This window comes from Podarcis tiliguerta (genome assembly GCF_965153285.1).
Source record: "Podarcis tiliguerta genome assembly, chromosome: 9".
In the NCBI taxonomy this organism is placed as follows: Eukaryota; Metazoa; Chordata; class Lepidosauria; order Squamata; family Lacertidae; genus Podarcis; species Podarcis tiliguerta.
In genome coordinates, this window is record NC_139542.1 from 28,222,878 (window position 1) to 28,237,112 (window position 14,235).

The following is a 14,235-nucleotide window of genomic DNA, read 5'->3' on the forward strand; positions in this document are numbered from 1 at the left end:
GCAACCACCAAGCATCAGCTGGCCCACCATAAAGTGGCCAAGGGTTTATTGGTGGACCAAATTCTACTTCTGCCCACCTCTACCATACAGCCTCTGAAACAAAAACATTTTCCTTCTCCAGGGGTGCTTACAACAAACAGGAAAGAATAGGAAAGGAATGTGCAAACAGAGAGGAAAATGTATTAAGATAGTATGCAAATGCTTCAGAACTAATTGTACAGTTACTTGACAAACAAACAAACAAACAAATTAAGTTGCCCAGCAGCTTCAGCTTAGCCTAAGAGAAGCCAGAGAAGCCAAACATTTGTGTTTCTAAGGAAAACATGTTCCTATTCTATAGGGTTGAGCTGAGGCTGAACCAGCTATGCACTTGAAAATGCAGCAAACAGAATTGGGTAAAATATATTGGAAAGTGTTTTCTCCAGGATTTTGGGGGACCCACAGATATGACATCATCCATGGGTCCCTTAAACCAGAAGAGTTGAGGTGTGTGGACTAATAATTATCTTGCATGGCCTTTGAACTTATTTGGTGTGAAGACAGAATGGTGGCAGTGTTAGGGTAGCAAAGTCTTAGCTGGATTTGACGTCAGCCACTGTCCTCTCTACTGGCTGTAGGAAAGGCCCACAGTGGCTAGACTGAGCTCCTTTTAGAGACCATATATTAGATGCACCATTTGCTCAACTGTCAACCAAGTTATGAATGGAGGACTGCAATTCCAATGTCCTTCCTTTTTCTTAGGTGTTCAGTAAGGGATTTATATGATTCTTTAAGGCATGTTAGATGTTTTAAAGTAGCTTGGCAATACCAAAAGCTGTACACAAATGCATTATATTCACAGCCCTGGCTGCATGCATGTATTGCAGTTGTACAAAATAGAGCTGTATACAAATCACACACTGGGTACTTATGAAAGTTTACTACTGATCACCGAGAGAGAGAGAGAGAGAGAGAGAGAGAGCCCATTAAAAAGAAACTCTTAAAAAGTGTGTTCAGTACAGCTGTTGCCTTACCATTTGCCTTGTGCGGCACATCTGGCGGAAACCGGTCGGGAACATACCATTGATAGTCTGGCTGCGCAGAACAATAAAACATTATTACAGCAATATGGACTTCATAGACACTTCAAACAAAAGAATAGCAGCATGGTAAATATAATTATACTGTGAAGCCTTTCATTAGTCATACCAAAGTAATTTACCCCCAAAATCTCCTTCTTATTTTGATCAAATAATTTTTTTTCTGATTAAGTTCTTCAGCTGTTTTTTCTTTTTATTGCTGTGTCTTTTGGATGGTGAGCACAATATTAAAGAGTTGTGTGAAACCTCCTAGATCCCACAAATCAAAACAAACTTTATTAACATTAACAAACCAGATTTCCGAAAGCCTCATGAACCTTGAAACAGAGCAGGAGAAGACAGGGTGAGATGGAATGCACCTGATTCTATCATAAACAGTTAGGTCTCTAACAACAGTCAATGTCAGCTGCTAAGAGGCTAAGAGAAACCTGGTGTGCATCAACATGACAGGTGAACGTGTTCCAAAGGGAACTTGTTCGCAGTTTGCTAGGATTCTTTTCAAACCCTGGTGACCTCACAAAACAGAATTCTAATCTCCCACTCTAATGGCAGCAGGTCAGCATTTGAACTTTAAAATGATTTTTTTGGGGGGGGGGGGAATATTATTATAAGGAAAAAAATAGCTTTTTACAAAAACATGCAACATTTCAATCGAATTCTTATAGATTTTGACATTCAGCTCCTAATTACAGAACTAGAATAATTTTCGTAAGGCAGATTTTCAAAATTAAAAATAAGAATAATACAGCATGCCAGCTGAAATGTCACCTTAGTGCTCCAGTAGTTCAAGGGTTGGGGACCTGCAGCCCTCTAGATGCTGCTAAGTAAATTACTATCATCCCAATGGCCATGCTGACTAGGGCTGATGGCCTGTGGGTAAAGGGCGGTATATAAGTTCAATAAATTTTTATTTATTTTTAAAATGAGAGTTGGTGGTTCCACAATATCTGGAGGGCCACAGGTTCCCTACTCCTGCTATATTGGGCGTCTGAAAAAAGAATGGAAAACTGATGCTATTGGGATTATACTTTCAATATTCTTGATCTGTTTACAGAAGAAAGTCATTACTGCAGTTGATCCTTCCTCTACACTTCCTTATCCAAATCATTTAATCCAAATTGTAAATCACCCTGTTCTTCTCTAGTTCACAGGCCAGGGAAACCCTGTGTTGATGCTTATGTCTCCAAAGCTTGATGCAGGACTTGATGCATTCCACACACAAAGTTTCTCCTGTGCAGATAACTTCTTTTGAGATGGGGTAGGTGGAATGTTCCTGATTGCTTAACCATGGTTAGGCAATCAAGATCAGGCCACAAAAGGCCCACCTCTCTCTCTTATGGAACACCAGTTTCCCCTTAGGTTCTAACTATTGTAAACTATGACACCTGCAGTGGTGTTATTTTTGTGGTTATGGAAGGCGAGGGCTCCAGAACATGAAACAATGGTTTAAATATGGTTTCAGTTCCTGGATGGAGAAGTAACCACCATTAGGTAACACTGCTGCAGATATAGTGGTTAATATAACTGGGTGGATGATGTAATTGTTAAGTGACTGGGAGTTTTACGACCTGGTTCAAATGCAATGCTAAAGCATAGCATAGTATTATGTGCACGAGCCTTCTCTCCATTTCTCCAGCACACTCACAATGGGGAGATCAGAAGCATCAGCTTCCATGCTAAAATACCTGCAGACTGTCATTTCATCTGGAAACTGGGCAAGAATCACAGTTAATTCTAACTATGGATATCTAAACAAGCCAGAAACCAAGGTTTGATATCTCTTTGGACAAGCCATAATTTAAACAAATCACAGCTTTTCCCAGAACGAATGCTCCATAAACAGGTTGTCTGGAGGAGACCTTACTGAGATGTTTTACAAGGAGAAAAAATGGAGTCAAATCCAACCTTGCTTTTTGGATGTTTGCAATGGCATGGGGAAGTGGTCACACCTACATGGCAAACCACTGAATTCCAGCAGCTTGCTGTCAAATAAACCATGTTACACAAGCACCTTAATTTTCAAAAGGGTATCATATAACAGAGCCGGGCTAGATGGCCCAATGGTCTAACTTAGTTTGTATTATAAATCATATTAAATATCTTATCTCTTAACTTTTTTATTTTAAGCCTCAACCCAAAGACATCAGGGCATGGATGGGATAAATATTCAATGAAACATGCAAAACACTCCCTAGTAAAATAAGCCATACTCAACTACAAACATATGATGTATTCTCAGAGACCCAAACAACAACGTGTGAACACTACTGCAAGGCAGTTAACATAATTTTCACAATTATGATCTTGAAAGTATTCCAAAGGATAAAGAGACATGATTCAAAATCAGACTAAACAAAAGATTTCTCGGATGATTGAAAAGTAAACAGTAAATGTGAGTTAGGGGGGAAAAGGAGTAGAAAGTCAAACTATAACAAAGTATCTGTACTATATTCCATACGCTGAGCCTACACACTCACTCAATTCTAACACCTTTCACATTTGATGACAAATAGCTTGGGAATTATTATTTTTTTATAAAAAAAAAAACCTGCTGGAGCCAGCTACACTTATATAAGAAAACAGTCACAAAAGGACTTGGGAATAGATTTCAAAACAACCAATCAGCAAAGGACTCCACCCTTCCAGCAGTCTTCTAAAGGAAGGCAAAATTTATAAACCCCCAGGATGCATTGCACAGCTAGAAACCCAGATGGTGAAAGCTCTAGGACAGCGGCCAAAATTAATTGGGCCTCAGTTTTAAACTTTAGTGAGAAACTCCTTCCCCCCACAAGCTCATATAAGAGAAGAGAAGCAGAAGGAAAAATACTTAAACAAAAGCTCTGCTTATCTATGGCTCTTTCCTTGTTTTATCTAAGCTTAAGTATGTGTGGTCCTTGGCAGGTTCCATTCACTTCCATGGTGGCTTATGCAAGAGATTGTCCTGCAGAAATAAGATAATGGCAACTCCATCCATGTTGCATTCTTCCCCATAATGTGAAGGAATGCAGTTGTGGCAACCCGCTTGAACAACCATTATTCCCCTAGCAGGAGCCTCAATCTCAGCACAGTGTAGCAGTCAAATCTAATGTGTGTCTTGCCCTTGGCACAAGGTGGTGTACAACTGCTAGAGTTACTATACACTGTGACAGCTTGTGTGCGACTGCGTGAGTGACAATGCTACTTTTGCTAACATTACTTTAGGTACTTTAGCCTATAAAAATAATGAAAACTATTTCCGGCAAATGAACAATCAGTTTATAAACATCAAAACCCAGTTATCAGTCCAAGATAAAACAACTCAAAGCAAAGTTATTCAGAGCTCATTTGAAGGCCTGAATTGATGGGGTCTCAGTTAGGATAGAATTCCACAAATTGATGTGGGGTCAACCCTATAGCTCTCACTGAAGGACACAAAATCAGGTCCTCAGGACTCAAAGGACAGGCAGGTTTGTATAGGTGAAGATGATCCTTCAACCAGTGTGGCCCCAACTCATTAATGGTTTTAAAGATTATTACTTGGAATTGGGCCCTGAAGCATACCAAGAATGCAGTAAAAGATATTTTGTTCTGTGGTCAGAGGAAAAAAATAGAGAGTGTTTTTTTTAAAAAAAATACTCTGCAGGAGATGTGAGCTATTTGAAAGAGGATGGGAATATGTACATTATGAGTTACGAAAACAATTATCTGAGAAAAATCAAAATGACAAGGCAAGAAAGAGAGGCGAGTGTTTACATTTCACATATTATTCTACTCCTGCAGAATCCTTGCATTTGTAATTGTACAATGTTGGTTTCCACTTTGTGAAACGAAGGATGGCAGAAGTACTACTTACTGGGCGCTGCTGCTTTCTGTGAATGCTGCACGGAGCCAATTTTATTTGAGGTTCAGGGTAAGGGTGAAGTAACCCACAGTTCCTGCAACTAAAACATGCAGGAACAAACATCTGATGTGGGAAGCCATGTTTTTCTGTAAGAGCTTGGAGGTCTCTTGCCTATACAAAAATTGAAATAATAAATAAATAAATTAAAATAAACACTTCCCAATTAAAGTAGTAACATCTTAGTATTTCCTGTACTCCTGGTTTGATACTGCAGCGTACAACTGGTAGCTGATGCCTTTCTATTCAGCTAGTTGCATCCTTTGTTCTAAGTAAGCAACACAAGACTGATAACAAGTTTGCCAGTAATGGGACTACAGCCTGCTGCACTATGAAACATTAAAACACAGCACCAGAAATGGCAAAAAATATATAACCTGGATGCATTAGGCACAAAAACCTATTTGCATAAATTTGCATAATCAACATAATCTGCTTTGGATGGTCATAGTGAGGTATAAGGCCATTCCCTGGACTACTGGAAATTGTATGGAGTTCACCTTTAACTTAGAGATTTCACCAGATGTTGTCCACTTAACATTCAACTCTGTCAAAGCAGCCAAAATAGCTGGAACCTTTAAGCTTCAACAAAAAATTAGCTCCAACTTGGGACCATATTTTGCACTTTGCCTGTACTTGCACAAAATCATGGCATGCACTGAGTCCTATAGACAAATTCTTTGTTCATCACATTAGCAAAATTAGTTCGGTTGGATTGCAACTGTGTGTCATTTGAGCCTCCTAGAAAAAACATATCTGAAGTACAACACACACCTGTTGCTTTACTTGCTTCTCAAGTAGTTCCCTTTCTTCCTGACAGTCTTTAACCTGTGTAGGGGAAATTAATTTCATACTGAAAAAGTGCATGCATGCATAGAAGTATGTTATCAAAAAGCAATTGCTGAAATCAAGAACTCTCATGCCCCCTTGTGGAAGCTTAGTGAGCTAAGTTAACAGGCTCATTAGGCGAAAATTGCTTTATGCTCCAAAGTCAAAGGTGAGGGAAACAGTGAGGGAAATTGTTTTGGGTCATGCCAACAGAATGTCTCTTGCTTGTTAAAGCCAAAGCCCTCATTCATGAGAAGGGACAAATTATGCCAGCCATTGCCAGCAACTGGACTTGTTGTGGACAACATATTTATTCTTACAGTCCGGTCTGAATTCACTTGATGAAGATTAGGCTAAATATTTTTTTGGGGGTGGGGGGGAAATCTAAACTTAAAGGGCAGTTAAATCATAGTGCAAGCTGCCCAGGAATGCCATAGGTCTCCTTTATAAATAGTTCTAGGAAATAGTTGCACAAGTATTGGTTGGGTATCCTGTTTTAGTTCACAGAATTGGCCAATAAGATGTTGTTGTTCGCTCTATGGTCCCATATTAAGCTTCCTTGCATCATTGCAACCCATTTCACTTGCCACTCCTTCTTCATTTGAGACACCTGACAAGTGAGGAATTACATTTCGATCTTTCCTTTCCAATTCCTGCAAGAAAAGTTGACCAGAAGAGCCCCAAACAAACCTGATAACTGCATTTATGTATTACTTATATAACAGTTAAGCATGTCAAATCACACCATACAATCTCTACAACGATAATATAATGTTCTGATTTTATAGGAAGGCACCATGGCTGCAGAAGGATAACATGCTTAATGAGCAAGGACGCAAGATGGAGGTACAAACAGAGTGGAACCACAAGGCGACATTGACTTAGTGATTGGCACATGCACACTTTTGATTTATTTAACCAAATTTACATACCACTTGATTGCTAGAAAACCCTTAAGCCATTTACAAAAATAAAAATAAAATCATTGATTAAAAATATATATTTAAAAATAGGTATTTAAAAATATTCAAAAGATGATGAAAATCAACAGAGACAAATCATATGTAACTTCTGCATGTCTTGGTAGGCTTGTCATTGAAATTCTACTCAATATTGATCCAGCATAGATTCCAATGTATAGTTAGCAAAGTAAAAACTTAAACACGTTGCAGGATTCTCAAAAATAGACCAGAGGCTATTGTATTTCATCCAGCAGAGCTTTACTGCTACTAAAGGCAAATGAACATAATGGTCACAAATCCACTACATTCAGGACTGGCACTGTCTATAAGAAATCCAGTTGCAGCAGACTTAACTTAAACTTACACTAACTTATAATAAGACTAAACCTTAACACTATACATACTATGTACAGAAGTCCACACCAGAAGGAAAGAGAGGCAGACAGACAAAGTGAAACCCTGGCTCCTTCTGGCCCTACTTATATAGTCAGCATGACCATGACAGAAAAGATAACAAAGCCAGTTTAAGCCAGCTTTTCTGAAGGTATAACCTAACATTATAAACCTTCTGCTTATCTCTTTCACACAGAGAAGCTTCCAGAACCGTCTTGAATCAAGTAGAATAGGAAAGATCTCTAAACATCAGATCAATACTTTCTGCACTAAGAAATGCAAGCTGACAAGGCTTACCTAAACAAAAATGTTTTAAGAATACTGTGAAGGTGCCCATCTTATGCCAATAGACAGGGAGTTCCAAAGGATATGGTGCTGCTGCATTAAAGGTGGCACTTGTAATAGTGACAGTTATACAGACAGAAGTGGCCGAGCAGGCGCCTATGGGTAAGGTGATCCTGCAAGTAAGCTGGTCCCCAGCTGTCAAGGGCTTTATATACTAATAGGAACACCTTGAACTTGGCCCAGCTGCCAATGGGCAACCAGTGCTGATCTCTGAGCAGAGGTGTAATATGCAGACTGGGTCTCACTCCTGCCAGCAGCTGTGCTGCAGCATTCGGCACTAACTTCCAGAGCAAGTACAAGGGAAGCCCCACATAAAATATGTTGCAGTAATCCTATTTTGTCAACAATGCCTGGACCGATGTGGTCAAGCTCTCCTGGTCCAGGCAGTTGTATAAGTTGTATAAGTCAGAGCTGGTAAAGGGCACTTCTAGCCACTGATGCTACTTGGCCCTCCAGTGACAGAGCTGGATCCAGAAGCACACCCAACCTTCATACCTGCTCCTTCAGGAGGAGTGCAATCCTGTCGGGCGCAGGCAATTGACTGATTTCTTGGGCACAGAGACCACTCATCCACAGTGCCCCCATCTTGCCAGGATTCAAATTCAGCTTATCATGTTTCCTCGCTAGCACTTCAAGGATACAAGGGCCTAACCTAATGAGATCCTAGCAGAACAAGGATTTGAACTTAGTCTTCCAAAATATATTCATGGGTTGACTGTTACTTATAGCTCTTTAGATGCAGGTGATTAGCGGAGCAATCCTATGTGATATTTATATATATAGTAAATATCTGGCGGTTCCCTCACTGCGAGAAGCCAAGTTACAGGGAACCAGGCAGAGGGCCTTCTCGGTAGTGGCGCCCTCCCTGTGGAACGCCCTCCCACCAGATGTCAAAGAGAACAACAACTACCAGACTTTTAGAAGACATCTGAAGGCAGCCCTGTTTAGGGAAGCTTTTAATGTTTGATGTATCACAGTATTTTAATATTCTTTTGGAAGCCGCCCAGAGTGGCTGTGGAAACCCAGCCAGATGGGCGGGGTATAAATAATAAATTATTATTATTATTATTATTATTATTATTATTATTATTATTATTATTATAAATTGCTTCAGGATACCTTGTGGGACTCGGGTGGCACTGTGGGTTAAACCACAGAGCCTAGGGCTTGCCAATCAGAAGGTTGGAAGTTCAAATCACCGCAACGGGGTGAGCTCCCATTGCTTGGTCCCTGCTCCTCCCAACCTAGCAGTTCGAAAAGCACATCAAAGTGCAAGTAGATAAATAGGTCCAGCGGGAAGGTAAACAGCATTTCCGTGCGCTGCTCTGGTTCGCCAGAAGCGGCTTAGTCATGCTGGCCACATGACCTGGAAGCTGTATGCCGGCTCCCTCGGCCAATAAAACGAGATGAGCGCCGCAACCCCAGAGTCGTCCGCGACTGGACCTAATTGTCAGGGGTCCCTTTACTCTGTTTACTCTGTTGTATGCAAATAGAGTTTAGGCAAGCATATATAAGATGCAGCCTTAGTTGCGCAAATCATACAGAATAGCCAGAAAATGTTATTCTGCTTAATTCCCTTGAAACTATCTGGGGTCAGAAACAAGAGATCAAAAAAACAACTTTGGTGCTTGTTACAAAATATTTCATGAGGCACTGCATTTTTCACAAGTCACTCCATTTAGTTAGTGTGTGTGTGTTTGTGTGTGTTCAGGGCGTGGGTTTCAAATTATTCCTCATTTCATCACCAACATTACTCCAGAATGATTTCATCCCAGATGGTGACCTCATATAAAATCTGTGTCAATTAACGGAAGCCAGAATAGAACGGAAGCCAGAATTGGGTTGAATGGAAAGCGAGAAAATAAGGAGGAAATGCACATGTTCTGGCAATGATACATTTGTTTTTATTCATACCTGAGAATTTAGGGTGTCCAACTGAAACTGTATTCTCTCATTAATTCTCAGCAGTGCTTCTTTTTCTTCGTTAAGTCTCTCTCTATCAGATCTTTCCTTTTTAAAGTCTTCTTCATATATCTGAACCTACAAATGAGGATAATGTAATATATATTCAGTAGAGGTAATGCCCCAAATCTTAATTTTATAAAAGGTACAAAATAGGCAAGTCTATCCATTTACATGAAAAATGCTTTAAAAGGAAATGTCTTGGTGGGTTCTGACATTTTAGTAATTAAAAAAAGTTTTTGTTCTCACAAACCTTCCCCTCTAATTTATTTATTGAATTTATATACCGCCCTATACCCAGAGATCTCACAGAATTTTACATGATTTTTATATTCGGTGTGGATATAAGAATTAATATTCAAAGAATCCATAATCACATAATTAATAACAATTAACAATCACAGAAAGATTATAGGGATTTCTGGCTTTAATTTGGTATTTTCCTATAAATTCCCTCTACTTACACAGGCTTTTAGTTCCATCCATCAAACAAAATTAAATGGTAATATACAGAGCAATCATGTACTTTTACTCAGAAGTAAGCCTCAGTGTGTTCAATGGAGCTTACTCCCAGGTAAACATGCATACAACTACAGGCTAATTCTCAGCTCCGGAGAGAGAGAGAAAGCTACCGTATTTTTCGCTCTATAAGACGCACCAGACCACAAAAAGCACCTAGTTTTTGGAGGAGGAAAACAAGAAAAATAAATATTCTGAATCTCAAAAGCCAGAACAGCTAGAGGGATCGCTGCGCAGTGAAAGCAGCAATCCCTCTTGCTGTTCTGGCTTCTGGGATAGCAGCGCAGCCTGCATTGACTCCATAAGACGCATACACATTTCCCCCTACTTTTTAGGAGGAAAAAAGTGAGTCTTATAGAGCAAAAAATACGGTACTTTCCAGGACAAAGGGTTTTGGCAACTTCAAGCAGGCATGATTAGAAAATGTTTAGCAATTCAAACGACTATATTCCATTGATAAGTAATTAGTGTAAAATTTCAACTCATCTGGTGCAATTTGAATTCCATTTATGTCAATAGTAAATCACCCTTTAATTTTAGTATTCCAGGACTACCCTCACTGTTTCATATATCAAGAGTCAGAAAGGCTTTGATTTTTTTAAAAAAGGGAAAACACAACACATCTTTAAATACCTCTGGATGGAACAAGAACAGCAGCACATTAGAGAATGAGATTCTATTAAAAAACTATCCATACCCGACTGTGGCAAATATTTTACAAAATGTATGATTATAAGAGAGACAACTGTGGCTTGAGACAATTGCTGGCAATTTATCAGATTACACACTCACTTTCTATATATACACACTGTGCTAAGCTACACCACCTTAGGTGGCAATCTCTGAGACAGTCCAGGGCAGAGGTGGGCAAAAGATAGATTGGAACTAGATTGTTTTATCTTTGGGTCATTTGCAGTAGATTGACAAGGGTTTCCAACACCTAATTATTTAACAAGAAATTTACTTTTCCCACTCAAATTAGGCTGCTGAAATGAAGAAAGCTAGCCAGATGTGGATTTGTTTGTTAAAGGAGTGTGGGTTCAGCTCATTTCTGGTACTGAAAACAAAGTCCTATGCTTAGACTTCACTAGGAGTCGCCCTGTTCTTTTATTCTGTCTGTTGCATCTTTCCCACATAGCTATTGCTGAAGTTCCAGTAAAAAAAGAAAGCAGATTCAACAAGTCTTAAGACAGCCATGCCTGGCCCAGCACCCTCCCTACTCCTCCCTCAAAAAACTTTCTTAGAGCAGCTGCTCTGTTTGTGCCAAGAACTGGTGGCAGAGAAGAATACACGGGGCGGGGGGGGGGGGGAGTAGGCTGTATGCCGAGACCCTTCAAACCCCTGGACCCAGCAAGTGTTAAAATATAAGCCAAGGCTACTTTCCTGGTGAGGTAATCGCCTGGGAGATGGGCCACTAAGGGGAACAAAGGAAGTGGATCTGTGTGAGATGGTAAATGGGTGTGGTCCCCCAGGTCCAGGTACTTAGAAGGACAGAGTGGAGAGCAGAGTTTGGAGAGGTGTGAACTAGAAGCAAAGCAACAAACTAGGAACAGAGAGAGATGGGGAGACAGAGCAATGTTTCACTTCTGGTTGAATCCAAGGTTACAGCTATGGGAGAAACGGGTGCTAATGCTATGAATCTCTCCATCATAGACTCAGCTTGTATATGTGTAAATGAATCATATATCCTAAAGATACATTCTCCACTGTGCCTCATTCTGAAGGAAACACAAACCCTGGAAAAGCGCCCGGATCGCCTGGAATCTTGCACTGCTCAGAGATAGGTCTACTGTTTACTTCACTTCAGACTGTGGCTGAAAATGGGCTTCCTCACCCCTCCAAACCTGTGTTTCTTGTAAAGTGTTCCATTATGCAATGAAGGGTTCTGTCTCCTTGTAGTTGAAAGCAGAGGTTTTCAACTTTTTTTGAGTCCATGGCTCCCTTGACCAACTACATTTTTTCTGTGAGAGGGCATCATAGGAGGGAGGGAAAGAAAGAGGGACAGAGGCCAGTATTGCCCTGACCATCATTCAAGGCACCCCAGGGCACACTGGTTGAAAATCACTGGTTTAAAGGATTACAGGGGACTTGCCATTTCCCGCATTATTGGCAGGGCTGGGTGGGTGTTGGTGTTGGTTGACACAATTCCTCCTGCTATTTATTTAATGGAAGTTATATGCTACTTGATTGTAATAAAACTTCCAAACCGTTTACCGGAAATATTCAATACAATAGTTAAAACCAAGGTATTAAAATTTTTAAATCATCATCATCATCATCATCATCAGTAAACCAAAAAGAGATTAAAAGATGACGATGTCTATGCATCTGGCTAGGCTTACATCAGTCATGATCTTTCCCCCCATGAGTATGTACTTGTAAGGAGCAAATCACTGACAGCTAGTGCATGAGTAAGTCAGGAAGACTTCAATTAAAAATCATTATGAACAACCACTTACTGGAAATGCTGATAAGTGATAATGCACCAGTGACTGTAGTCACTGGATTATCAACCCCATGAGTCATGCAGTCTATCCTGCACATTCCCAGGGAATTCTCCTTGATGTGCTCAGAATCCCAGAGTTTAGAAATACCATTTTCGGAACCTTATAGCCAAAGTTAGTCAATTCTGAATTTGAATCACAAAAAAGAGACAGTGCATCCCTTACTGAGCTACCATTCCCAGCACCCTTAACAAAATACAATTCCCAGGATTCTTTGAGAGGAGAAATTTGTGCTGTGAATTGCTTTAAAAGTATAGTATTGATGTAGCTTAGGACTCCTTGGCGCTGCTGATTCATGGTTCTTCCACATTAATTCTGGAAGCAGAATTAGAACTGTAGTTTCACACAGGACTGTATGCTCCTGTATTCAGCAATCCTGCAATGTCTCTCCCCACAGCAGATGGAAAAGTACTCAGGCACTACTGATGTGTTAATGCAGCCTTAAAGGGAGATCAAAAACACATTTATCCAGAAGCATTTGCTTTAATCGAACCTACTCCCTAGAATAGCACTCCTGCTCAGGAATAGAGATGCAATTGCAGTATCTGCTTTGTTTTAAAATCACCACCAACCTGGTATTTAAAAAGAGGTGAGGGAAGACATTGTATAAATCACATTGGCAATAACTTCTCAAATTAGTTGTAATAATTGAACGAAGAAATGACTACAGTGTGGAAGCAATTCAGGGCTGGCGAAGCCATAAAGCAAGTAGATAATCCGCTCTAGATGTTTAGTTGATACTGATCAGCCAGTGGGCATATGCTATCTGCTTTTTCACACAGCTGGCTTCCATCCTGGTTCTCTTTGGGAAAGAGTAGAGTCCTTTGTGCTTGGCTAAGCTTCCTCTATTTTTGAGTCTTGGGGAATGGTTGTGACCTCTCCTACCCTTTCCATACAAACAGACACGATAAGGGAGGAGGAGGGGAGCTGGGGCTGGAAAACTGTCCATGGGCCCTGCTGTTGGTTCCCCTTATTATATCGTCCCCACAACCCTTATTATAATTACTGCAAGCTTAAGACATGAAGGAGGCTTAGAAAACTAAAGGAGGTAGTGCAAAATGTCCTTATAACAAGGAATTGGAACCTTCTGTCCTCCAATATGCAGTGTGAACTCCACAGCGTCTCAACGGATGCATAAAATGAAATGATACAAAAAAAAGAAAAAAAGACTCTAGATTTAAGTGCCCTCTGAAGTATAGGGGGAAGGGGGGAAGGGAATGATATCCTCTGTTTTATTGTGTGTACAATCCATTATTGAACAATCAAATTCAAGGCTTTACCCTTCCACATGTGGCATGCATTACATGAGAGTAAAATCTGGCTCAGCCTTTCAAACGTGACAGAAACAAGTATTTTAGTCCACGGGCCTTCCCATCCTACACATTTGTATTTCAGCAACTGACTCTAACAGTGTCCAGAATGACAGACTTTAAACCTAAGGTTAACTGGAAAAGTAACATAATTTTAAACGGATGGGTTCCTGTCTAAAAGGAAACCGGGGGGGGGGGGGGGGAGAGAGAGAGAGAGAGAGAGAGAGGTAGCAGCAGCACATCTTTCCCTGAGGTTCTGCAACACTGATTAAATCAATCTTCCGTTCCACAGATAATGGAGCTAATTTGAGCCAGTTGGGGACACTTTATATGCCTTTATTTTATCTGTCCACTTAGAATATTTAACTAAAGAAAAGTCTTGCACTAAGAAGAACATGATTCATGAGCAACGTGTAGTCTCACAAAAATGGGGAAAGGGCACATGGCTTCTTGATT

General features: G+C 40.2%; 1 protein-coding gene across 1 annotated transcript in view; it reads right to left on the bottom strand.

Moving 5' to 3' along the window:
* Positions 1-14,235, bottom strand: part of TNIP3 (TNFAIP3 interacting protein 3) — a 60,399-nt gene that overhangs the window by 11,568 nt on the left and 34,596 nt on the right. Inside the window, exons 9-12 of the mRNA XM_083457485.1 lie at positions 9,399-9,524; positions 5,731-5,784; positions 4,912-5,070; positions 1,014-1,074 (exon numbers count right to left, since the gene is read on the bottom strand). Of these exons, the coding sequence (XP_083313611.1) occupies positions 1,014-1,074; positions 4,912-5,070; positions 5,731-5,784; positions 9,399-9,524 (400 nt within the window). The remainder of the gene's footprint in view (positions 1-1,013; positions 1,075-4,911; positions 5,071-5,730; positions 5,785-9,398; positions 9,525-14,235) is intronic.